The sequence below is a fragment of the Strix aluco genome, chromosome Z, assembly GCF_031877795.1.
Source record: "Strix aluco isolate bStrAlu1 chromosome Z, bStrAlu1.hap1, whole genome shotgun sequence".
NCBI lineage: Eukaryota > Metazoa > Chordata > Aves > Strigiformes > Strigidae > Strix > Strix aluco.
In genome coordinates, this window is record NC_133971.1 from 29,453,173 (window position 1) to 29,479,567 (window position 26,395).

At 37.3% G+C, this 26,395-nt stretch overlaps 1 protein-coding gene across 6 annotated transcripts in view; it reads left to right on the plus strand.

The window, feature by feature from the left end:
• The window catches only part of SMARCA2 (SWI/SNF related BAF chromatin remodeling complex subunit ATPase 2), a 123,526-nt gene that overhangs the window by 41,915 nt on the left and 55,216 nt on the right, over positions 1-26,395 (plus strand). For all 6 annotated transcript variants that reach the window (XM_074813739.1, XM_074813737.1, XM_074813738.1 and 3 more), the window contains 14 exons: positions 5,588-5,714; positions 6,960-7,133; positions 7,360-7,533; positions 11,509-11,679; positions 13,504-13,557; positions 15,024-15,154; positions 15,416-15,476; positions 16,992-17,092; positions 17,395-17,542; positions 19,127-19,290; positions 21,080-21,146; positions 21,709-21,819; positions 23,972-24,214; positions 24,507-24,620. In XM_074813739.1, coding sequence (XP_074669840.1) covers positions 5,588-5,714; positions 6,960-7,133; positions 7,360-7,533; positions 11,509-11,679; positions 13,504-13,557; positions 15,024-15,154; positions 15,416-15,476; positions 16,992-17,092; positions 17,395-17,542; positions 19,127-19,290; positions 21,080-21,146; positions 21,709-21,819; positions 23,972-24,214; positions 24,507-24,620 — 1,840 coding nt within the window. The remainder of the gene's footprint in view (positions 1-5,587; positions 5,715-6,959; positions 7,134-7,359; positions 7,534-11,508; positions 11,680-13,503; positions 13,558-15,023; positions 15,155-15,415; positions 15,477-16,991; positions 17,093-17,394; positions 17,543-19,126; positions 19,291-21,079; positions 21,147-21,708; positions 21,820-23,971; positions 24,215-24,506; positions 24,621-26,395) is intronic.

Here is a 26,395-nt window from a genome sequence, read left to right on the forward strand (position 1 = left end):
AGTTTAACAGCTTTTGTGCTTTGGATGGTGCTAGACTTAGCTTTAGTATAGGGAAGTTTAATGCAGAAACATGATGTATTCACACTGTCTTCATAAAAAAGGAGTAGAAAAAAGTCAATATAAACATTTGTATCCCGAAACCAGTGAAGTTAATGAAAACTTTATAAAACTGTTGTCTCATGAGATCTCTCAGTAGTTAACTTTTTTAATAAAGGGGCATTATACTTTGTAATAGTTAGAAAACTGTTTGAATTACTCATTTTCCTGAAAAGGCAGAATTACTGCGTAGGTATTTTAGGGATTCATATTTCAATCATATAGGTAGACCCAAAAGGTAAAATTCTGGTATACTGCCTTTTGTGAGGAAGTGTGAGCTTTGCGTCTGATTAAGTTAGGAATTCTTGAAAATTGCAGATAAGGTTTACTCAGTGACTGTACTGGTTTTGTCTGGGATAGAGTTAAATTTCTTCGTAGTACCTTGTATGGGGCTATGTTTTGGATTTGTGCTGAAAACAGTGTGATAACACAGGGATGTTTTCGTTCTTACTGAGCAGTGCTTGCACAGAGTCAAGGCCTTTTCTGCTCCCTCACACCACCCCACCAGTGAGTAGGCTGGGGGAGTACAAGGAGTTGGGAGGGGACACAGATGGGACAGCTGATTCCAACTGACCAAAGGGATATTCCATACCATATGACATCATCATGCTCAGCAATAAAATGTGGGGGAGGTTGGCAGGGGCACACTGCTTGGGGACTGTCTGGACATCAGTTGGTTGGTGGTGAGCAGTTGTTTTCATTTGCATTGCTTGTCTTTCTTAGGTTTTCTTTTCCTCCCTCTTTGTTTTTTTTGTTTCTCTCTTTTCCTTACAATTAAGAAAAAAATTTTTAATTATTGAACTGTTTTTAGCTCATCCCATGAGTTTCCTTCTCTCTTATAATCTTCTGATTCTGCCCTCATTCCGGCAGGGTGGCGGGAGGGAAAGTGAGCAAGCGGCTGTGTGGTGCTTAGTTGCTGGCCAGAGTTAAATCACGACAGGGACCTTTAACATGGTGTTTCTGGACTACAGGTGCGAAGTGTGCTGCTGGGGAGACAGTAATTTAGTGCTAATTCATGAGCTACATGATAAAAAGCTAGTTACTGAGGTGTCTGGCCACTTCTCTTATTGTATACTTACCTCTCAAGTGCATAACAGCAGACTTTTGGGGGAGAATATAAGCTACGGCATACACATTTCCATTTCTTAATGGATCATGTGCATGATTTATGTATTAGAGCATGTTGTGCACACAGAAAAATATTGTAAACATGAGATACTTTAGTTATTGCTGTTACAAAATTACATGTAATTTTTTTTCAGTGATAGCAGCTCTTTTTTCTTTTCCTTGTTACTAGGAGATTATGTAGTGTGTTTCATCAAACAATTCATCAAATAGGCATTTAGAAGTACAGTATATCATTCCCATTTATTAACCACATGTTAAATAGACCAGTACAAATGGAGAAAGAATAATGCACCTATTAACATACTGCAGGATCTAAAAAAGCTTTGAATCTAGTGAAACATCAGCAGACTGCTTTTTCTCCCAGAAAAGCCTTGATCTGATTATAAAAAAGGGTCCAACGTATATTAAAAAAAAAGAAAATGAAGAGTTAATGTTGCTGTCAAAGTCACATGGTTGTGCCGAGAAGCTATTTGCAGTGTATGTTGATTTGAGATGAGATTATATGATAATTGTTGTTAATCTCTATGTGACTAAGGGTGGATAAAAAGAAATTTAGATATTTAAACTTCTTATATTGATAAGAAGTTTTCTCATATGTGGAGTGCTGTTAAACTTGTTGTGTTCTTTGAAGTCTGGACGAAATGTAAAATTCATACCGTGTGTTTACAAAACTCTCCTTAACACTTTCCTCAAAATAAAGTGCTGCTTTTTGATCTCACTGAATAGATTTCTTAAAGCTAATAATGTGTGTAATACAAACTTGTTCTGTTATGTGGAAGGACTTTTTTCCACCTTCTCATTGCTAATAGAGAAAAATACACTTGCTGGTGTCCTGTAGATTGTCCATTGTTTCATTCTGTTATCTTCAAAGTCTCTTCTTACGTATCTTCATGTTTTACTGCATGGCATCCATGCCAGGCAGGGTTGAATGTGCAAGTGTAACCTCTGCTGTTGACTCCAGTTAATGAGGAAGACGTGTGCATCACTTTGCAAAGAGATCTGTGTAGATACACTAGCCACTTTCAGCATGCATGAAGATAAATTGCTGGACTGCAAAGATTTATTAAATATATCCATGAAATGGTGAGATTATATCCTTCAGGTGCTTGTGAAAAGCATCTAGGAAACTTTTTTCTTTGGATTCTGCTTACCTAATAGCTATCAGTATTTTTCCATGAAGACAACAGTAGTCCGACAAACTGCAGTCATTCTCTTTAAAGACTAGAAGATGTCTGTGGTGAGAAACACCTCAAGTAGTTGTTGCATTCACTTGATTTCAGATGTCTGTCATGCAATTTTTTTTCAAAATCCTACTGACTACTCAAGAAAATACTATTACTAATACTACTACTGTTAGTACCCTAGACAATTTAATTAGTACTTCTAGGAAAGTGAGAGATTAAAATTCAAAATATGTTCCTTTTTTTGTTTTATAACATGTAACCCATCTGGCTGCCATTTTTCATTGTTCTTTCATATGTGTGCTGTAGATTTTCATTAGTATTTAGACTTTTTATTTTAATAGAGACTAGAACTGAGTTTCAGTGAGAGTTTTCTGAAGCAGAATCTGTACTGAGTTAGAAACACTGATTTATTTTTTTTTTCCCATTCCTTCCCTCCAGCTGGATTATAAAAGGAGGGTAATCACAAAAGCGTAGAAGTGTCATTGTTTGTAGCTCAGTGCAGACCTCTGTTTTTGCAGTTATTTCAACATATGAAGGAAAAAAAATTGGAGGAAAAGTTATCCTGGAAATACTAATCTGCCTTATAATTTAATGATAAAATTTTATGTGCATTTATTTCTGATCAGCCTTTTTATAAACCCAAGGTGAGAAAAACAAAGAAAATTATTAGCAGTGTGAAGAGTCTCTTATATGGGAGTGGACTGCTTAGTGTCATGATGGGACATAATAAGCACACTCTATAAGCTTGCATTATGTTTAGTAATATCTCAAGGAAGTTGTATATTTGGATTTTTATTAATAATTTAGATGACAGAAATATGAACCCCACCCCAGCTTTGGCTATTGCTTGAATTCTTACTGTGTCATTTTTTAAGTCAGCAGGCACTTTCACCTATTTTATACCTGGACTTAAAGTAGCAAGCCAATTCTGGCAGAACTAAGTGAACATTTAATTTCATGTTTGTTTGTGAAGTGACTCATCCATTTATCTAAAACTATAAGCTATGTCGGGAAGGACCTAGATTAGCTTTTTGTGCTCATCCTCTTGTATAGTACAAGAAGGAACACTCAGTAATAACAAAAGAGGAAAAAAAAAGAAAATATGTTCAATATTCAGCTGCCTTACTAAGTTCACAGCTCAAAAGAGAAGTTTGCAAAGGTTGTGACTGCTCCCCTAAAGTTTCATTAAACTCAGTGAAACTGGAATTTGGCTATAAGTGTTGTGTAGGTGATAGTTTCAGGAGAAGCATTGCAACTATTTGGAGAGAGAAACAGGGAAATAAATTATAGTTGTGATGCATGATTACATGCATGTGTGAATAAGCAACAGGCAGAGCACCCATCAGTGATTTAGTAACAGTATCCTTTTTGTACATTATGGCTGCTTTTTGTATGGATGAACAATAGTACCTATCTCCAAGAAAACTGCTTAATTCTCAAGATTTTGCATTGTTAGGTGCACTAAAATCTCTTTGCAATAACTGAAATGCCCAGTGATGGGTGAAGTTGTGCAAAATGTGGACTTTTTTAGTGCAGTACGTACACTTAAAAGAACAAAATATGCCAATGTCATGTTCTGAATGAATAATTTTCCTGCTGGAATTATAAACTTCTCTGGACCTGGACAAACATCTGTAGCTTTTAATAGAACTTCCTCTTACTAGGAAGTAACCCTTCTTGATTGACTTTTCATTCTGTATGAAAAACTTAACTAACCTAATTCTGCTTCAATTTTTTGCTGTCTTGAGGACACTAAGTTAGTCTTCTGCAGTAATGCAGCATTACCTTTTGTTGTTCTGGGAACTTCAGAAGTCTTTTGGTGATATAAAAATGCATAGTTTTAGGAAGTATAGGAGTTTTAGGAAGGAGTACTATTACAGAATAGATGTTGTCTGCAACTGTACAAGTGATTCCAGTTGCTTTTCAGATTATACATAAGTCATGACGCATGCAGTTACTGTGAGATGCTACTATTTTGATTTGTTCTGACTCTGTATATCAGATGCAGCCATTTTGCCTGATGTGTGATCTGCTTTCCAGCTGTGAGGCTGACATGTTGAGTGTATGGGAGTTTATATCACTGTACTAATACTGTGGAGTGATGAGGGGGCAAAAGAGCGGGGGAAAAATGACCACTGTATGCAAAGAAGCCCTATAGAAAGGGTTTTCATTCTCCCTCCACGGCAGTTCCAAAGTCCTCATTGCAGGAAAACAGCAGCAGACACCTTTTCCTAACACAATCTGATGTTTCTCCTTTGTGAAAGTAAAGAAAAGGGAAATTTTACGAGTCCTGTGCAGTATAGGGAGATGACATCCCTTCCTGTTCCTGGGCCTTAAGGTTTTTGATTCTGTGAGAGAGAGGACTCTTTGGGGTTTTTTTATATGTGCGTGTGTGTTTGGTTTTGGTTGGGGTCTGCTGTTGGTTGTTTTATTTTTTCCTAAAGGATGTGGAAACGGTGGGCACTGATTCAATTGAACTTAGATGCAATGTTTGGATAACTTAAAATTTTGGGGTCTGCTGTTTTAGTGCCTAGGCAAAATCTGCAGTTCAGAGAAGTACTTGCAAGTAAAACCACAAAAGCTATGTAACTGTTAGCTCTGTGATCTTGGTTTTCAGTGTAAAAAAATAGAAAAAAACAAGTTCTGTCTGGCTTGTCCGTTATTCTCTTTTTCTCTGTCTCTTGAATTTGCAAATTAATGCAAAAGGAGCTTGTAAAGAAAGAATGAAATAGAATCTGGTTTACGGTATAACAGCTATGTTAAGTGTGAATACTTTACTAAAGAACTTTTCATTTGTCAATAAAATAAGCAAGCAGAATTTCAGATATTAAGGAAAGTTCTGTCTGTGTCATCACTGACTACACTTCATAAAACAATACCCATCAAAGAAGCTTGAAAACAGAGTCCTGTATAGTAGGAGTAAAATAAAATTCCCAAGTTTCTTTTCATGCATATACTTTTAGTCTAAATTAAAACAAGGGACATATTTTCATTATTTGACAAGTTATTTTCAAAGTGGAAAACGATACCTAATGTAATTTCTGCAAAAGCCTGTTAGTTCAGAAACAATTGGTAAAAAACAAATAAATGCCTGAGATAAATTGCCTTATTTACGGTATAATTTTGATAACCACATACAGATTTCTCCTTGTGTCTTATTCAGTTTTCTGTTTACTTAGGCTTCAGGCTCGAATTGCTCACAGAATCCAGGAACTGGAGAACTTGCCTGGTTCTCTGCCCCCTGATCTGCGAACCAAAGCTACAGTGGAGTTGAAGGCACTTAGGTTACTGAATTTCCAGCGCCAGGTAATGCCTTTTGCTTCAGGAAAATTCTCGTAGAGGTCACAGCCAAATGTGTTCATCTGGCAAAGAGTAAAATGGCAAGAGATTTTGCAGCAGCACTGATCCTGAGCAGATTTTGCATAAGAGCAAACTTTACCAGTAAGCAAGTCACAGAAATATTTAACTTAGATTTTATTTTGTTTTGTTAATAAAAATGTGCAAGTGTTCTTTTCACTTCTTGCTTTATCTTCCAGTCTAAAGTGTAACTGTAGAACTGCGTCTTTCATAACGAATATAGCATTGGCACAAAGACAGAACAACAGCTGGACAGGCTGCAAGCTGATTTTCAACACAAATCCCAATAGACACCTCTTTCTGGACATACTTCATATTTGTCATGGGTCCCCTTGTTTCATGAAGAGTTGTATGTTGGTGTTGTGTGTAGTATTTTTCTGTGATCTGTTTTCAGGATTTCCACTATGGCGCACAGACTTTGAAAACTAAGTGTAACAAGATCATACCTAAGATATAAGTTGGATGTTGAGTGCATGTATCAGCAAATGAATTTCAGAAAGGGAATCACACTGCCAAACTCTTATGGGCCTATTGCCATTGGCTTTTTCAGCTAGTTTGGAAGAACAAAGATGTGATTTGGCAGGTCAAGCAAAAATACTTCCTGACAGAAGCCTTGACAGTAATTGTACCACGATGTCCAAGTCTTCCTTCTCTCTACCCTTGGCATTCCTTTGTAATGAAGTTTTGTCAGAGGTCAGATAAAAAGCAGCAGGCTCTCCCTGCTGTACTGCCGGCAGTACTGTTCCAAGCCCTTAAGATTTACCTCTCCCTGCTGTCTCCTGTGCAGCTGGCAATGAAACAAGTTGTCAGCAATGTTCAAGTCCAGCTCTACGAAGTATGTTACGTATGTCGTTTGTTAATGTTTTACTTCAGTGGTGTAACATCTTGGCTAGCCCCTTTCATTGCAGCAGGACAGTCATTTGCAGCATCTTATAAAGAAGGAAGAAATGATTAGGAGTGATTTAACACTTTTGATCATCCTGTGGAGACTTAAGATTTGTTTAGGGAGACAGACATAGCTGCTGCAACTGTAGAGATGCTGGATCTTTTCAGAACTATAATGGAAAGGAAAGAGGAGACTGGGACATCTTCTGGACTATTACTGTTTTACTCTGCCATACCAGTGTTTAAAGTTGTTCCTCCATGATGTATTAAAAATTATTTTTTTAAGTGTTTCTTTTTTCCATCTGGTAGCTAAGACAAGAGGTAGTAGCATGCATGCGTCGTGACACAACACTGGAGACAGCACTGAACTCCAAAGCCTACAAACGAAGCAAGCGCCAGACTTTGAGGGAGGCCCGTATGACAGAAAAACTTGAGAAACAGCAGAAGATAGAACAGGAGAGAAAGCGTAGACAGAAGCATCAGGTATTTTAACTTACTAGCTGTTTGCCCCATGACAGAAATGCACCTTGCTTTGCTGTGCGGGTCTTCTCTATTACATATTTTATTTACCTGCGGAGTTTCTAAGATGTAAAAAAATCCAAATCATGTGATAAGCAATTGGAAATCTTTAAGATTAGAACTTCTGTATTCCTGATTTCAAATCCTGTGCTTTGTCCAGGTCTCTGCACTAACTTGTTTTTCTTTCTAGGAATACCTGAATAGCATATTGCAGCACGCTAAAGATTTTAAAGAATACCACCGGTCAGTCGCTGGGAAAATACAGAAACTTTCTAAAGCGGTGGCAACTTGGCATGCCAACACTGAACGTGAGCAGAAAAAGGAAACTGAGAGAATTGAAAAAGAGAGAATGAGGAGACTAATGGTAAGGAGTAGAGGAAGGAATATGTTTATTTTAGCTAAAATTACATACTATATCCTTTTAATATTTCACATACAATCTCAGCCACACCCATGTATTTCCTTTGCAGAGTAAAGCCTCTAATGCAAAACGTATAAATCTAAAACTGCTGTAATTTGATTGTGTGTGTTTCTAATGATGGTAGTGAATGTGACACTGTTTATTTTAACCTATAGCTACTTCTTTTTTTAAGGTTTTTGATAAGAATAATTGTGTTTTCTACCAGCATGAAAACTTAGCACAGCCACTTCTGTATAACATGACTTAATCTCATTAACTTCATGTGCTAACACTGTTACATAATTGCAGGAGTATTGGTCCATTATATAAATACTGGACTCTGTTTCATTTCTAGGTTTATAGTTTTGAAGATTCCATATAATTAACTTGTTCATGGCATTAGTCTGTAACTTTTACATAAAGCTGATTTCATATGTGAAAATAGATAATCAATAGCAGTAATCCATGTATCTTGAGAAGTAATAGCAGTCAGTTCTACCAATTAATGCTCCAGCACCATACTCCTTTTTGCTATTTCATAGTTTTCCCTTCCTTGCACCTGCACAACATAGTTGTAGCATTCTTAGGAAAGAGTAAAATGGGTTTGTGTATAACTGTCTTTTCAGAATGTTGTGGAACCAGTTAGTGGGCTGCCTGCGTTTCAGGAGTTAAAATAATTTAAAGGAATTTAAAGTGTAGACAGATCAATATATACATGTATGTTAGCAACTGGGGTTGGAAAAAGACATTTTTTCAAGTCATTGGCTAGCTCTTTTTTAACACCTTATTAACACTTTACCAACATAGAATTGAATGGGAGTTGACATACTTACTTTGAAACATGCTGGTGAAAAACAGTAAGTATCTAATACGGGTGCAGAGGTAACATAGAACTTTAGTCCCTGTCCAGATTCTGTTCCCATCATAACTAAGGACTGAATAGTTTGGTTTTAAAAATCACAAACCAAAATGTAGAAATAATTAAATATAAAAATGATAAAAACTTAGAAATAAAAGTATGTGTAAAATGTAAATGAAGGACTTGCATAAAAGAATAACAAATGTTTAGGCCCTAGAGCATTTCTTAAAATAACATAGTAATCAGCATTATAAAGCTGTTTTATAGTTAGAAACAATTGCCAGCAGTCTGTCTAACCAACCTTTTAAAAATTTTAATTATTAAAGAAAAAAGAACTGATTAAAAAAAAAAAGTAAGCTTGATATTTTAGAAATATTTTTGTACATCATAATGTTGAGCTTATGTCAGTCTAACATGTAGTATGATAAATAAAAAGATGTCCACCACTGAAAAATACGAAGTAGATTTGAATGTGCGGAAATTGCACAGGATACTAATGCTTCCAGAATATCAGTGCTTTCTCCTGAGGCTCCTTCACCAAGGCTGTGGTTAAGCTCTTACCATAGATACAGCACTTTATAGGCATTTTCAGTCTGGGGCTTTGCACTCATAAGTCTGTCCCTACTACTCAATTTAATCCTTATGCGAAAGCAAACTATGTGTTATGTTAGTGGGGTTATTTTGTCTATTTAGTTTTAGTCCAGTTGTGATAAATTTTGAATTTGCAGATAGACACTAGGGGTTTTTACAGCCATCATCTTCTCTCAGATGCTTGGTGTGGTCTAGAAAAATGTGCTGTGTCTAAAACTCTTCACATATCTTTTCAGGAATGTTGAATTCATTCCACAGATTGTCTTTCATTGACTACGATTAGAAATGGTGATTGTGAAACAGCTCATTAATACTAGTATATATCACATGCAGGAGTAGGCATTGGTATGATTTAAAAAAGATACTGTCAAGGCAAGCTTGAATGTATAAAGTAGGTACCTTAGCTAGATTACAAGGACTGTATATTCAGTAATAATAAAAAATTCTAAAAACTTAGGTTTTGACTGTTGTAGTTGTGATAACTTGAACATTACAACTGAATTTTACAAGCTCAATTTGAACAATACAGCTGTTCTTGCCAACTAGATGCGGTTCTCGTGTCTCTTCAGAAAGGCAATAGATTTTTTGTATCTCCCAGATTGTTGTCTTTTAATCATCTTCAAAATATTTCTTACTTGTGTTTGGTTTTTATAAGGCATTGTATACTTCTTGTATTTCCTATTTTAGCCAAAATTGACAAAGGCATCTCTGTTGCTTTCCTTGTATTTTTCTGACATGCTCAAATGCTGCATTGTATCTTCACAGCACACGAAAATAATATTTCCTGGTATGTCTTACCCCTAACAACACACTTATGCAGTGCCATAAGGATGCAGAAGTTACCAGAATGACTCAGAGATATGGCTTGTCTGTGAATCCTGTCTCAGATAGTGACCTGTATCAAAGATGAAATACACAAGAGTAGAAAGATGATAGATAATCTGCCCACAAGAAAATTTTCTTCTAACACCTAAAAGAGAAAGATTTGTATTCATACTGCAAAAAGGACTAAATAGAAGTTTGCATCCAGCTCCCATGTTCTTCCTCTGGGTATGGGCTACCTGCACTTCATGTTTTTGAAAAATCATCTCTGTAGGAGACTCACCAAGCCTCTGTTTCAGGACATTGTAATTTGTTTGATGTGGTGTTATGGGATTTTTTCCCCCCCTTACCTGTCATAACTGCTGTAGATTTTTGAGTCATTAGGCCATGAGAATAGGAGATACGTAGAATCATAGAGTCCCTGAATCCCAGAGTCACTCAGGCTGACAGGGAGCTCTCTAGTCCAACTACCTTCCCCAAGCATTGTCAACATCAAGTGCAAAGCAGGTTGCTCAAGGCTTTTTGCATGTCCTGAAAACCTCTAAGGTCAGAAATGGCACAATTTCTCTGCCTGTTCAAGTCCTTCTGAAGTGCTGCTACCCAGCCCTTGAGCATATTGACTGGTATCCCCCAGTTTGGCATTATCTGCAAACTTGACTGTAGTGACCTCAATCCTTTCCTCTAGGTCACTGATAGAGATGTTAAACACATCATGCCCCAGGATAGACCCCTGTAGTATCCCTCTTCTTACTATCTCCAGATAGCGTATGACCCTCCACAGCCCTGCAGAGAAGGACTTGGGGGTATTGGTGAATGGAAAGCTGGACATGAGCCAGCAACGTGCACTCGCAGCCCAGAAGGACAACCGTATCCTGGGCTGCATCAAGAGAAGTGTGGCCAGCAGGTCGAGGGAGGTGATTCTCCCCCTCTACTCTGTTCTTGTGAGACCCCACCTGCAGTACTGTGTCCAGCTCTGGGGCCCCCAACATAAGAAGGACATGGACCTGCTCGAGCAGTCCAGAGGAGGCCATGAAGATGATCAGGGGACTGGAGCACCTCCCTTATGAGGACAGGCTCAGAGAGTTGGGGATGTTTAGTCTGGGGAAGGGAAAGCTCTGAGGAGACCTTATAGCGGCCTTCCTGTGCTTAAAGGGGGCTACAGGAAAGATGGGGAGGGACTCTTTATCAGGGATTGTAGTGATAGGATGAGAGGTAACAGTTTTAAACTGAAAGAGGGTAGATTTAGATTAGATATAAGGCAGAAGTTCTTTCCTGTGAGGGTGGTGAGACACTGGAACAGGTTTCCCAGAGAAATGAATGCCCCCTCCCTGGCAGTGTTCAAGGCCAGGTTGGACGGGGCTTTGAGCAACCTGATCTAGTGGAAGGTGTCCCTGCCCATGGCAGGGAGGTTGGACTAGATGATCTTTAAGGTCCCTTCCAACCCAAACCATTCAATGATTCTATGATTCTGTGATTCTGTGACCTATTAGCAGGGATATATGACCCTCTGGGCCTGATCATCCAAACAGTTCTTTACCCATCTAGTTGTCCCCCTACACAGATCATAATGACCTAACTAAGTTAACACATGATTACTGACATAGGAGTTGGTTGGTGTTTCTCTGGAAGCATTTCTGTCATGACTGATGTCTATTTTGTATTGCTAGGCTGAAGATGAAGAAGGCTACCGTAAGCTGATTGACCAAAAGAAAGATAGACGTCTGGCCTACTTATTGCAGCAGACAGATGAGTATGTGGCTAACTTGACTAACCTGGTATGGGAGCATAAACAGGCACAAGCAGCCAAAGAGAAGAAGAAGAGAAGGAGAAGAAAGAAGGCAAGTCGTTACAGCTGAGATTTTTAGGCCATCTCTTCTTCAAATTCAATTTTAATGTTGAGAAATGTAGTGATACTTAATTGTCATACACATACCAGAGTATCTAAAATCATGTACACTGCCAAATTCTTAACACTGAGGGAACGCCTCTCTCGTCACTGAAATATGTAAGAAATTTGCTATCATTAATTCCAAAGAAGGTGAGAAGGAGGCAGGAGTAGAAAATTGTGGGCTGTTAACATTGATTTGCTGATAAACTTTCTATAGGCAAAATTGGGCCAGACATGTAAATTAGGATTAAAGTACCAAAAAAGGATCCAGTGGATCCGAAATACATTGTATGAAGAAGATGGGAAGAGTCTGGTTTGTGTAGCTGTTTCACACAGAGTTACTTTTTTAGACCTCCACATTCTACACTTGGCTCAGTCCATATTATAAGACCATTGGAAACAACTAGAGAGAAAGAACTTGGATAGGTTTATTGTGCATTCTGAACATTTAATTGAAGCTTTTCAAAATCACCTTTCTTTGTATAAAATATTTTACCCTGTGAGAGAGACTTGTGGAAAATGAACAGTGCTATTTTCAGAAAAATAATTCTGTGTGTGAAATAATCATTAAATAGTGATTTGTCATTTTTGTGATCTTTGAATACTTTTTATCTCTTGGAGGATGGATAAGAGGATTTTTATAATCCATTTCCATGCCTGGTTTGCTACTAATTTCTCATACAGATATAAACCATTATATTTATATGGTTTACAGGCAGCACTCTAAATACGCTAATAAATACCGTGATAGAAAAGATTCTGATTTTAGAGATTAATGGCCTAAAAATGCTCCATGTTTTCTCCTGCCCCCCTCCAAAACCTCTGTACTTTTTGTTGAGAGTATGTTCTTAACATAGGAACAATCCTCCGCCTGCAAAGTTAAGATGTAACTTAAATGGCATTGTTGAGCTGTATTACCAGTGAGAACAGACCTAATGTAATGTACAGAATTCACAGTGAAGATAATCCTTAATGAGATAGTGTGTGGAGTAAATGTACTGCTCTAATGAAAAATATTAATTCCTTCAACAATCTACATCTTTGGTATGGTTCTATTTCTTTGTCAGTTTAGCTGAAGTATCTATGAGGGACAGGATATCTTCTGGCCATGTAATAAAGACTTAATTTTATGTCACTGAAGTAAAAAGGAAATATGCCCCATAAATATTCAGCGCTTATAAAAAAATATCCCAGCGTAAAACCTGAAGAAAATTTAGCAGGAAAAAAAATCTCAGCTCTGTCTTGATCATCTGCAGGTTTTTGTTTGTAATTAAGTTCTTTTCACCAAGCTTTTGCTCATCTGTCAGCTCCCAAAATACCCCTTCTGGTTAGTTGTCAGACCAAAAAAAATAAAAGTGCCTGCACGAATATACAATCTGTGATGCGTGGTGACAGCTCCAAAACTGAGATTAAACCACTTTAGAGAATAGTTATAGTAAATCACATGAAAATTAGTTACTATTTTATTTATATTAGCACAGTCCGCAAGCAACTGAGCTCTAGGTCTGGACCAGAAATTCAGTAGGCCAGCCACTTCTTAGATGCAGATTTATTACAGTGACTAGAGGTGTTATGGGTACCCTATTCATGCTAGTAAATGGTTTGTATGTGTGGTGGTATCTCTGTGTATATCCACCCACACCTTAAATTATGTGCACCCCAGGCTATTCAGAAATAGAGTGAAACATATTCATGGTCAAACGCTTGGATCATATAAAGTATTCTCTCTATACTTGTAATCTGACTGATATTTTTCACTTCTTCATTTTTGTAGAAGGCTGAAGAAAATGCAGAAGGAATGGCATCTGGTCTTGGTCCTGATGGAGAGGTATGAATTATACAGTGTGGGGTTTTTGTTGTTATTTTTTTAAATTTCCAGTGATTGTTCTGTGTGCCATTGCTACAACTTAAAAAAAAAATCATGACCACAAATGTTCTAAGAAGAGCTGTTGTTTATAACCAGGAGTTAAAATGTTGATCTAGATCAACATTTATGCTAGCCTGTTTCTCTTCAGAAAGTTGAAGACGAGAAGAAAAATATATTGAATCGGTCACTGAGTATGCTGAAGAATCCCTCTCAGCTTTGGTATATGCTTAAAAGTAAATGATTTTCTTGCAATCCACGTGTAGACGTAACTTACTTTCTAAAAAGAGGTTGTAAACACAATATATTCTAGTTTCTCATTTTCATAAAATATATTGTGGACATTGCATGTAATCACCTTTCAGACACAGGACAGACTACAGTGTTATGATGGCTTAAAGCATCTGAAAGTTCTTTCTTCCTCAGAAACAAATGGAAATTAATAATTTTTCTATGTCATTCTTTGAATATTTTTCATTCAGTAGCAAAGCATATGCTGCCACATTAAGAGCTATTCTGTTAATGCCATTTTTCTGTTCCATTTTATTTTTATGTAATGACTTTAGAATGTATTGATTGTTTTACTTTTGGTCTTTTTTATACTTGCAAGTGATATTTTTGCTGATGTAGTTAGAGTTATACCAAAATCCTTTAATATAGTTATGGTTGCACATGGAAAATGCATATAACATTCCTATAACTTCAGTATTTATGGAAATGGGGTAAGTTATACTCTGTCAGTCACTGTATTTATAATTGTTCTGAATTATTTTTCCTTTTTCATACACATATATTAGGAAAGATTCTTCAGTAGAAGCAGTAGTAGAAGGCAAAAAGTTTTTAAAGTAGAAAATCTGTGATTAAACAGGGCAAAGAAATAACAGGAATAGTAATTATGCTATTCTGGTTTTGTTGGAGGACCAGAATAAGAAAAAGATTTTGTTATTCCAGGTGCTTAACTGAAGAAATCAGGACAGTGAATCTTTAAAATAGGCCTTCTTTACTTAAAAAGTTAACTAAATTGTTACATTATTGTTTCTCCATAGAAGAGAAAAGGTTATAAGGTCAGTGCATGTTTTTTTGTTACAGACGTCCATCACTATAAATAGCAGGAGTAGATGCCTACAAGCATACATACCTTGTGACTTGTTTCGACAGTCAACAGTGTATTCTATTCCATGCTGCTCTTGTTAATTTATTTGGAATACTGTGATGTATTTGTGGATGTCGCACACAGAATATGTTACACACACAAAAACTGTGACTCAGTATTTGCTTGATAGCTATGTGGAAAGGTGTGGCTTCTCATAACAAAACTTCACTGCTTGTTCAGATCTGGAATTTTGAAGGTGCTATTAGTTCTTTTTATTATGTATGAGAAGCATGAAATTCAGTTGCCTTATGGTATAAAATTTCACTTGAATTTTTAGCCCATAGATGAGAGCAGTCAGATGAGTGACCTTCCAGTTAAAGTGACTCATACCGAAACAGGCAAAGTTCTTCTTGGACCAGAAGCACCAAAAGCAAGTCAGCTGGATGCTTGGCTGGAAATGAACCCTGGGTGAGTAGTTAGCGTACAAGTAGGCAGCTTTTTCTATTTACATTGATATTTTTCTCCTTGCCTCGCCTTGCCTCTCCCTCCCCTCGCCTCCCCTCGCCTCCCCTCGCCTCCCCTCGCCTCCCCTCGCCTCCCCTTGCCTCCCCTCGCCTCTCCTCCCCTCCCCTCCCCTCCTTTTTAATTTATTATGTGTAGTAGATGTGTTGAACCTTACCCGTCCTCTTGTTATCTGTAATTCATAATCTTTCTGTCATCTCTGTACAGCTATGAAGTTGCTCCCAGGTCAGACAGTGAAGATGAAAGTGGCTCTGAGTATGAGGAAGAGGTATGTGTCTTTAAAAAAATACTGTGACAAGTAATACAGTAAAAAACAAGTACTTATTCCATGTGATATTTTCCTCTTTTTCAGAAGGAAGGGAAGAGAAAGTGATAGCAGGTGTGTAGGTGTTTTGAGGATAATACAAACAGGGAAAGTAACTGGTTTTGTAATTATTTGCAGTTCGTAGCAGTTGGCCTTTATACATGCAGTAAATGGCTAACTGGTAATCGGGGTTAGGAAAAGTAAGTATTTTAGTCTGACTATTAATAATCATGAACCAGAGAATATAAGCAGGTTCTTATTTTAAAATATATGTCAGGAAAGGCTGTATTGTGTCTTTGTGCAGAATGAAGTTAACATCTTTAATAATGTTTATGCATTGGAGGTTTTATTGGCAATTCTGAATACCACAGTTATTATTTACATATCATGTTTATTAAAAAGTTAGGGATTACATCAGGGATTTAGATTCAGACTGTTCAGTGTAGGCTTATTTGATTTAGTACTTTAATAGTGATTTAAATACTATTACAAACATTCTGAAAAGAATCTTACAATTAACACACACACAGATCCCAACCCTGCAGGGTCATACTATGGTACTATGAATAATCAATACCAATACTTGCATAGCATTTTTGAGACAAGTACTTTCTAAAGGAGGGGGAAACTGAGGACTAGAGAAGGACCATGTTCAATCAACAGGCTAGCAGCAGAACTAGGTATAGAATTCAGGCCTCCTAAGTCTAGCAATCTTTACAATACCAAATGACCACTGAAATCAACGGGACTGTATGATGTTGAGATGTCCATTTGTAGGACTAATGACTGCTAAAGTAATTCTACAAGACTCTCAGTATTAAGATAGGAGGGGAGGACCTGATACCTGTCAGATTCTAGGGGGAATGTTTAAAGACATGTGCCCACATTTTTAGCACAGACTCTTTAGCAGCGGTGTTGTTCAGAGTTGGGGAAGTCATTCTTAGGAGAATACTCTTGCAGAACTCAGAGCAGTATTTTGTTCAGCTTCATTAGTGAGATTTTAAGTTGTTGGTTATCTGTTGCAACTGTAGCCAGAAGACAAGTTATTTTGAAGAGTAAAAATGTGGTCTGTTTTAAAAAGTTAAGAAGCTTGAAGCCTAAAACAGCATTTGACAGTTTTTTAAGCTTTATTAAATTATCACATATCTGGAATATGATGTAAACATATACATGGTATTAGAATCCTCTCCATAACACAGTAGACAGAGTGAGGCTTTAAAAGTAAGATCATTAAAGGAGAAAATGCTTTTTATTTCAAAGTATCATGACTTTCTGTTGGTTAACGTATGTCAAAAATTATCTTGTTATGCTGCAGTGCAATTCTGTTGCAGAATAGGTGTAAGTTGAATTTTGTGATTCAGGTTTCTGTCATGAAGCATTGACCAATCAAAGCTACCAGTATGTAAAAGCCAGTAGAAAGTACAACTTAGGAAGATGTTACACTTCCCATCACCCCTGTTCTTTTTCTGTATTCTGTAGGATGATGAAGAAGAATCAAGCAGGTTAGAAGCAGATGAGAAGATACTCCTGGATCCTAACAGTGAGGAAGTTTCTGAGAAAGATGCAAAGCAAATCATTGAGTGAGTATTTTTAGGTGATGTTTTTTGTTACAAATTGTGATTTCTTACAGTGGCATTTCCCAGGAGTAGCTTGCTCTAGATTACAGTGAGTTGTGGTAGCTTTTCTGGCATGAACATGTGCAGGAGAAGGAACATGATCATTTGGTATTAATTGGGTACTGTTTATAAAGTAGCTTGCACCCTTTGCTGTACTCACCACAACTGGGGATTTGTGGTGTTTCTTTAGACATACATATGTGAGCTGTGGTCAAAAAACCTATTTGTTTTGGGGTATTCACTTTAGTTCTTTCTATTCCTTCCAGGACAGCCAAACAAGATGTGGATGATGAATATAGCATGCAATATAGTGCTAGAGGGTCTCAGTCCTATTACACTGTTGCTCACGCAATCACAGAAAGAGTGGAAAAGCAATCTTCTCTTCTTATTAATGGCACACTAAAACATTATCAGGTGAGAAATCATTAAAACATTAAAATATTTTAAACTCAGAATTATGTTCAACATTTCATTGTGGTCTTTCAAGTGGCAAATTGAGAATTTGTTAAGAAATACAGGATCTCTAGTAGGTTAGAATTTGGGAATTATATTTACAAAGCAATGACAGTTACCAATCACAGACAACATTTCATACATACTGCTTGAATAATAAAACCAATTTTCTCCATAAACCTGTAAATTTTTTTTTCACTGCAGACCAATAATAATTTGGTTTTGCTATCCTTCTCATTGACCTGGAATTTCAGTTCTGCTTATTGTTTTCATTTGTGTTGGGTTAACAATATTTTTCTTCTTCCAATATTCAAAAGTTTAGGATTTTATTTTTTTAATGATGATCCTAATATTTCAGAGCAGTGATAGACAAAATATGGAAACAAGAAAAATACTATGGAGGTTGATGTCTCATACTCTTTACTGACATTCAGTGGATTTAGTAGCTAGGAACTTCTGTATTCTGACAGGTCCTTTACCTGCTCAATGTGGTACCTAGCAATTAGTGTCTGTTTATATAGTAATTGCACCAGAGGTAAAAGTCACACTGTCTAAGGAGCTTTATGTCAGGTGCATTGAGGCTTCACATTGGTTCTAGCAAGAATGTTTTGAAGGAGACTGTACTGTGACTGTCCCCTACGCTCACTGTATTTCCACGTCCTCTAGATTTTACATGCTTTTTCCTTCTCAACTTTTTTTCTGCTTTTCCATGTTTCTTATTAAGTTTGGTCAGATTGTCTCTTCCTTCATATCGGTATATGTCAGTGGAGACATTTCAATGATATAGAAAAGATATTTTTCCTATTCTTAATTCTGAAGCTACTTTGTTAGTGGACTTGCATGAGTAATGTGATACATACATAGGCAGAAGTCTGTGTGACAAGGGAATAATCTGAGTCAGTACTTTCTAGCAGTATTCCTTGGAGTGTGAAACTCTGTTATGTAGATATTTCTCGGCTACAGTACTCTGGATTCCTTCCAGCTCTGGGATTTTATACACAAGGCATAATTGGACTAAGGGGGCCTACTCTGACATTTGGAGGCACGGACAGCAGACACTAAATGGACATGTGCTACAAGATCTTTAGATAACAGTGATGCAGTTGGCAAGTGTGAGGCTTACGTGTTTTGCACAGATTTGATGGGCTTGGTTTTGAAAGATTTTAATTAACACAGGCAAATAGCATGAAATATACACAGAAAGTTTACCATTTGGCACCGCTGAAAGTGAAGAACAAACTCTTGTAATGTTAAGTATTTATCAACCTTACATGTGTGAGTGCCTGTGTTGCTTTGTGTGCAGTACAAAAATCTTCCATGTATGAAATCTGACTTCATATTATGGGCTCTGCTAAACAGGAGTAATGATTTCCATATAGCTGTTACCAGAAATTTATCTTGCTTTGTTTTGTTGGGGTGGGAAGGTGTTAAGATAGCCAGGGATCCCCGTGCATATAGTATTATTAAAGGAAATCCAATGTCTAAGTAGACAAATAATTATTTGTGTGGGTTTTAAATAACTGAAACTATTATTCTTCATTTCAGCTCCAGGGACTGGAATGGATGGTTTCACTCTATAATAACAATCTGAATGGAATTTTAGCTGATGAAATGGGACTAGGAAAGACAATACAGACTATTGCACTCATCACTTACCTGATGGAGCACAAAAGACTCAATGGCCCCTATCTCATCATTGTTCCCCTTTCGTAAGTAAAGGATCTCTTTCTGCTATTATCATTCTAAGCATTGCAGATTGGTTTATTCAAAATACTCATCTGGTTTTCATGTAATGAAAAGATGAGGTGCACAGTGGGATTACACTGAACATGTATTCAGTGTTTTCTTTGATCATTTCTTTCCAGATAATTGTCTGACATTGGAAGGATGACCGAAAGGCTGATAAAGCACTTGGTTCCATTAGTTTCACTGCCCACTCTTGGCAAACTGGGTAGTGAATTCACTGTAATTCACTCTTAAGAAGCCACAAGAGGGGGATGGTATTTCTTTCATGATACGTGCCTGCAGTTCCTCCTTCAAATTTTAACTGTGATATTAAAAATAGGTTGCTTAATTCTTTAAACAACTGGGACCCCATCTGATACCAAGTCATCCTACTTTAGTGAGGTTGGATGATCTTTTAAGTACTGTATAACTAGCCCCGGATGTAACCTTGATGAGTAATACTCACACTTCGGTCAGGTGTCCAGATTACGATTGTTTACTGTGGTGGCCCCTTTTGCTTTTCCTTAGCTTTCCAAGGTGTTGCTTGTTTTATACATTTCTTTTAATGCATTTTTCTTTCTCCAGAGGTGAGGTGGGGTGTTCAGTGATCTTCAGTGCTGTGTTTTAAATAAAAACTGTTAGGCATTGTAAAACTTACATAGGATATCAAGGGGTTGTTTGCTTATTTCTGTGTGTAAGTGACTTGACTGATGTGCAGAAGTTCCCTGGCCTTTTCATTAGTTAAGTTGTCCACCATTTGTGCTGGGTGTGCAAATGCGCTGTAGGATTGGGATAAATTTTATTTGTGGCCATCTCTTGATTTCTTTTGAGATACCCTGTCTTCTGGCTGTGCTGCAGTAGTAGCTGATTGACTGGCATAAATACTACACATGTGCCTAATTGTATGAATACAAATGGTGAGGTCTGATGTGAAAAGAAATAGCTGGGAGAAGATCTATAGAGTAAAACAAAGTTAAAATTAAAGGGCGAGTGATTAATGTCAGATTTCACATGGGCACAGTAAAAAAATCAGTTTTCTTTTGAGCACTGTGCAGTGATTTTTCTTATGTTTCTAAAAGAGAGGAGCTGAAATTTCTTTCTTGTATATATTTTAAAAGCCCCTTTTCCCTGCTTTTTCTTAAGAGCTAGTACTGCTGCCATCACAGGTCCAGTAAAAAAAACCAACTAAGCAACCAAAAAACATCAAGGTTATTTTTTGCTGCTTTATCATGACAGAAACTAGCTTAGCCATAAAAACCTGTTTATTCTGATCAAATAACAGAAACAGTGCGAAAGTGGACCTGTGTTTTGGAACTGAGTGGCACTATGAGTAGTTCTACTTGAGCAGAACACAGATGAATTCTGTTACCAACTTTGTGAGGCTGTATTTGGAAAACTGTAATGTCAGTTTTTGGATGATAAGTAGTATAAAAGAACTTACAAATACTTTTTTTTTGTTCAGTATTATCTTTCTTATCTTTAATATGCTCCAAAATACAAAGGTGCATGTAGCAGACAACTCTGAATTGGTTTCAGAGGCGCCCCTGAATATGAGCTGAAAGAGGGTTTCATGCTTTTTCCTGTTTACTCCCCTCTCAGAGATGCTTGTATTTTATTACAGTATATAAAGTGCATTTTTTAAAATATACTGTTAACTATGGGGGTTGAATACATGAAATATATTGAAAAGTTGGCAACCACTTGGGAGCATTTATAATGTTTGACCTGCAAATGCTGAAATATATTACTTTTTCTTTGTAATCTCTGTGATAGGACATTATCCAATTGGACATATGAATTTGACAAATGGGCTCCTTCTGTGGTGAAGATATCTTACAAGGTTTGATTTGCTTTTTATATGATTATAGAGTTGAAGGAATGAGAATAGAGCCAGTTTTTACTCTGTATCTGCATACATTTCTAAACTGTTTGCTCATGAAATTTTGTCATGTGTATCAGGTACTAAGCAGTGAGAGTTAATCATATGAAGAAGATGACAGTAATAAACTGTAATTACTTTCACATAGTGAAATGCAGAATAAAATTGTTAATTATCATACTGCAGGGCTTCTGATGAGAGTAATACAAATGATAACTACTTCACATTTTATACATAGCTGAATACTTTGCTGTTTGGCTGCTGTAGTAGTGGTATGGCCAAGCAATTTGTAAGGAGGCTAGACCACTAGCTACATGTTTCCAGTGCCCCATAAACAGAGTTTTACAGTCTAGCAACCGTTTAGGGAAAGCACTCTGAAGAAGTCTGGAATGCATTGATACATTGTTTGCAATACTGTAGGATTACAAGTTCATGTGGTTGCTCTGTGTCTGCTAATTCATAAAACTGATAGATTTTCTTCATCAGAATAAGAAGTAACTGCTCACTTCATTCTCTCTTTTAGGGTACACCTGCAATGCGCCGCTCACTCGTTCCTCAGCTTCGAAGTGGAAAATTTAATGTTCTTTTAACTACTTATGAGTACATAATAAAGGACAAGCATATCCTTGCTAAGGTAATAATGACTCTCATCTCTAACAACAAGACCCTCAGGACACCTTCAAATGGTGCATAGCACAGAACACATTTTTGTTTTATAAGGAAGTCCTGAGTTGTTCCATCCTTCAATAAAACTTTAACCTTTCATTTACTTTTCTATTCCTCTTTTTATGATTGGACTTCTCAGTCACAGCTCTTCTCCTTGTAAACACCAGGGTTTTTCTGAACATGGCCAGGAGACTCACAGAATCACAGAATCGTCTAGACTGGAAAAGACACTGAAGATCATCCAGTCCAACCATTAACCTAGCACTGACAGTTCCCAACTACACCATATCCCTCAGCGCTATGTTAACCCGACTCTTAAACACCTCCAGGGATGGGGACTCCACCACCTCCCTGGGCAGCCCATTCCAACACCTAACAACCCGTTCTGGAAAGAAATGCTTCCTAATATCCAGTCTAAACCTTCCTTGGCGTAACTTGAGGCCATTACCTTTTGTTCTGTCGCTTATTACTTGGTTCAAGAGACTCATCCCCAGTTCTCTGCAACCTCCTTTCAGGTAGTTGTAGAGGGCGATGAGGTCTCCCCTCAGCCTCCTCTTCTCCAGACTAAACAACCCCAGTTCCCTCAGCCACTCCTCGTACGACATGTGCTCCAGACCCTGCACCAGCTTTGTTGCCCTTCTCTGGACACACTCGAGTAATTCAATGTCCTTTTTGTAGTGAGGGGCCCAAAACTGAACACAGTAATCGAGGTGCAGCCTCACCAGTGCCGAGTACGGGGATAAGATCACTTCCCTGTCCCTGCTGGCCACGCTATTGCTGATACAAGCCAGGATGCCATTGGCCTTCTTGGCCACCTGGGCACAGTGCTGACTCATTCCTTTGTGCAGTTCTGTCAGTACTGTATCCCTGCCTGTCCTTGGGAAAACATGATTTTCTCCCCTTTGCTTAATGGCGTTTAACCTAAGCTGCTATCTTGACTTTAATCTCTTTCCATTGTTTCTGATTTGAAGCTCACTTTTATTAGAGCCTTTCCAGGTATATGATCACCTTTCCTCAAATGACTAAATAGTTACTGTATCATGAATTTGGTATCCAGACTCTACTACACATGGCCTAGTTCTTAAAGGCTTACTGTCAACAGGTGTGCCTCAAATGTAATGAATTAATTTGAAAGCTACTGTACTGTAAGACCATTTCATTTCACGACAAAAGCAGATTGAGGAGGTGTTTTGCCATACGGAGAAACCATATGGTCCTACTGTCTGTTTGTTGTTCATTTTTACTTTATTTCATTACCGTTTGTTTAGATCATTCATTTCTCCTCTCTGATACAAAGGCAATGCATTTTCTTAGCATAATTCTGAACACTTGAGAACAGTGTGAGACTGAAGTTTTCCTTCCCCTCTAGTTTTTGCCCACTGTTGCTAAAAGATAGGAAGGACAGTACTATGCCCTTCAACCTCTCCTGGGAAGTAGAATTAGTTAGCATCTATGAAAGTACAAACCAAGGCCTTCCTAATCATATGGTCAGTGTGGCACATATGTTGACTGCCCATGGTAGTACAGGTGGTAATAGAGAGCTTGAGCAAGTTTCTTTCAACATCTGCTGTGACTGCATTTAGTCTTTCACATTAAGAAATACAAACTTTATTTGAAGATGCAGTAACAGAGGTGAGGTGATTGTAATTATGCTACTTCATTCTTGAGTGAAAACACAGGATTAGCTGAAACAGAGTTTAGGGTTGCTGTTGTTTGTGAGCGTGGTTATTTTGTCTGAAAATGCTTTTGTCTTCTGTCAAGGTTCTTGTTGCTGATAGGTTTATTTGGAGTTTACGTGGTCTCTTTCTTCCACTGTGAACCATATCCTGGCCATGAAGAGCCAGTCACCCTAATCTCTTTCCCGGAAACTGGAGGAATCCTCTGATTGCTGTTGCGATTCAAGTCACAGCTTAGCATCAGATTCAGCATACCCAGTGTTTGTTTCTATTTTTGCTGCTTGTAAGGGCACTGGTACTTGGATAATGCCTGATTTGTCTTTTCTCATTAGTGAGAAGACTGATGTCTCAGGCTTGAAATATTTTTGTTCTACACCTGTTGTGAGAAATTTGACTATGTCTGACTGGCTCTAACTTTGCCAACTTTTCTTCTTTTTCTTGCAGATTCGATGGAAATACATGATAGTAGATGAAGGCCATCGAATGAAGAACCATCACTGCAAGCTGACTCAGGTCTTGAATACTCATTACGTGGCCCCTAGGCGAATACTGCTGACTGGAACTCCACTGCAGAACAAATTGCCTGAACTCTGGGCTCTTCTCAATTTCCTCCTCCCAACCATTTTCAAGAGCTGTAGCACCTTTGAACAGTGGTTCAACGCTCCATTTGCCATGACTGGAGAAAGGGTACTGTGGCAGGTTTTTTAAAACATAAGAAACAAACCACTTTGATGAAAACAGTAAGGAGCTTATACAGAAGGATTAGTGTTTCAACTCTCCCTGGTACTTAGGGAATTAACATAACTAAAAGCTACCTTTTTTATAATGCCAGAAAATTTTGGTATGTGTCTTTTTTGACTCAGAGTCAGTTTGGTTGTAACATGCAAATAATTACTGAACATACTTAACCTTTCATGTGAGAGAAGACATTATCTAATATACTGAGTTGCCTTGCAGTGACTTTTATAAACTTCTGTAGGTGGACTTAAATGAGGAAGAAACTATTCTGATCATCCGTCGTCTCCATAAAGTGCTCCGACCCTTCTTGCTGAGAAGACTGAAGAAAGAGGTTGAGTCTCAACTGCCAGAAAAGGTTTGCAATGAGTTGTGGAAGGGTTTTAATGCTTGAGCATTCTGTAATGTTCCTTTTTCAGATTTATTCTACAGAAGACGACTTCTTTAGCATGTGTTATTGCTGTAGTTTGTTTGTTTATAACTCTGCAAAGAAAGTTTGCATAGCAGAAACCTGAATACCTGAAGTTTCTGCATTCTCAGGATTCCTCACCAGTCATACAGCTTTAATTCTGTTTGTAGCCATCCCTATAAGACATGCAACTTACTTCCATAATACCTGGTTTCAAGTTGTAAATGAGTCAACCATACACTGAGGATTAGATTCTGTCCTGTCCCATCCTCCCTGCAATGGGTAGAACCTTTGCTCCTTTAGGCAGTTCACTGATATTATATAATATTATATATTATAAAGCATACAGAATTTGGTCCTCTGTTAATATTCCAGAAATTGTGTGAAGTCTCTTGTCGGAATTGCACAAGCTTTTTTTAACTAGTGGCTTTTTAATTCAGAACATAAAAATCTCTTCTGATTTGAAAGATCATTGGTTTTACCTCTGGGCAACTCATCTTGCTCCCACCCTCCTCAGCAATCTTGCATCACTTTTCCCAGTCAGCCTTCTCAAAATAACAACAGCAACTAAATAAAAAAGTAAATTTGAAGGTGTGCTAGGGAAAATCTGATGCTAAGGTCAGCTGGGTTGAAACCGTACCAAAATGAAACTTCTGTAAGTTGTGTTATGAGCTGACTAACAGTGGCTGAATGAATGAAGATCTTTGTACTTAGTGACAGTACTCAAAGGAAAGGCTTTTAAAAAATTTCTTTCTCATCTTTATAATGTTGTGAACACTATTACTGCTGTGACTTTCTGTTCTCCAAATGCCAGATTCTCAGTATCCTCAGAAGCATTTATCTGAGAATGAAACATACCTACATTTAAAAATATTACTGAAATCTTCATTTCTATTCAAATTTCTGTTTGTTAGAGCCACTGTGTTTGATAAACCCATTAGTAGGCATTGGAGGAGGATGATTTCGAAGTTGCATACACTCTCATACTTAGAGGACCATGTATCTTTTTGTTTCCATGATCTTGTTTATGAAAAAAGCAATTAGTCTGACCATGAGGACTGAACTTGTTGATTGAAGCCTATTCATCAGTTTCATCTGATCTTATAAATCTTGGTAAAGAAGCCATTGAAGAAATCATCACTTCTCTTTAATGAGTTCATCCTCCTGTCCTGAGAAGAAAATAACCTGATAATTTTTATTCCATTTATTTATTAAACATTATGAAGCTTACATTTTTCCTTTTAGTTACTGCTTACAAGATTTTTAGCCACTAGTGTGGCTTTATTATGTGACTGTTTTTATTATACATAACTTATTAAAAACATAGTGACTGTAATTTGGAAATTGGGTAATAGAAAAAAAAATGGGTTAAAATGGAATATGAAGTCTTTGTATTACAGGATTTAACAAAAAGTGTACAGTCAAAAAATGCTTTAATAAATATAGTTTTACAAAGCTGAAGAAGAAGTCGAACTGAATGTGGGGATCATACAGTACTTGATTAATTCCCTGTGTTTTTAGTTGATGTTGAGAAAATGGCATATTTCTGTGCCAGCCTAGGTAAGCATAATGCTGATTAGACACTATGAGGGATGCTTATTTGCTAGGTATACAATGATGATATTTTTATAATGGTTTGCTTGATATTTTTTATAATGCTTGACAGACATAATAAAGTCCACAGGTTATTAAACAGAAAATCTTCTTTTTTAAATTTACGTGTT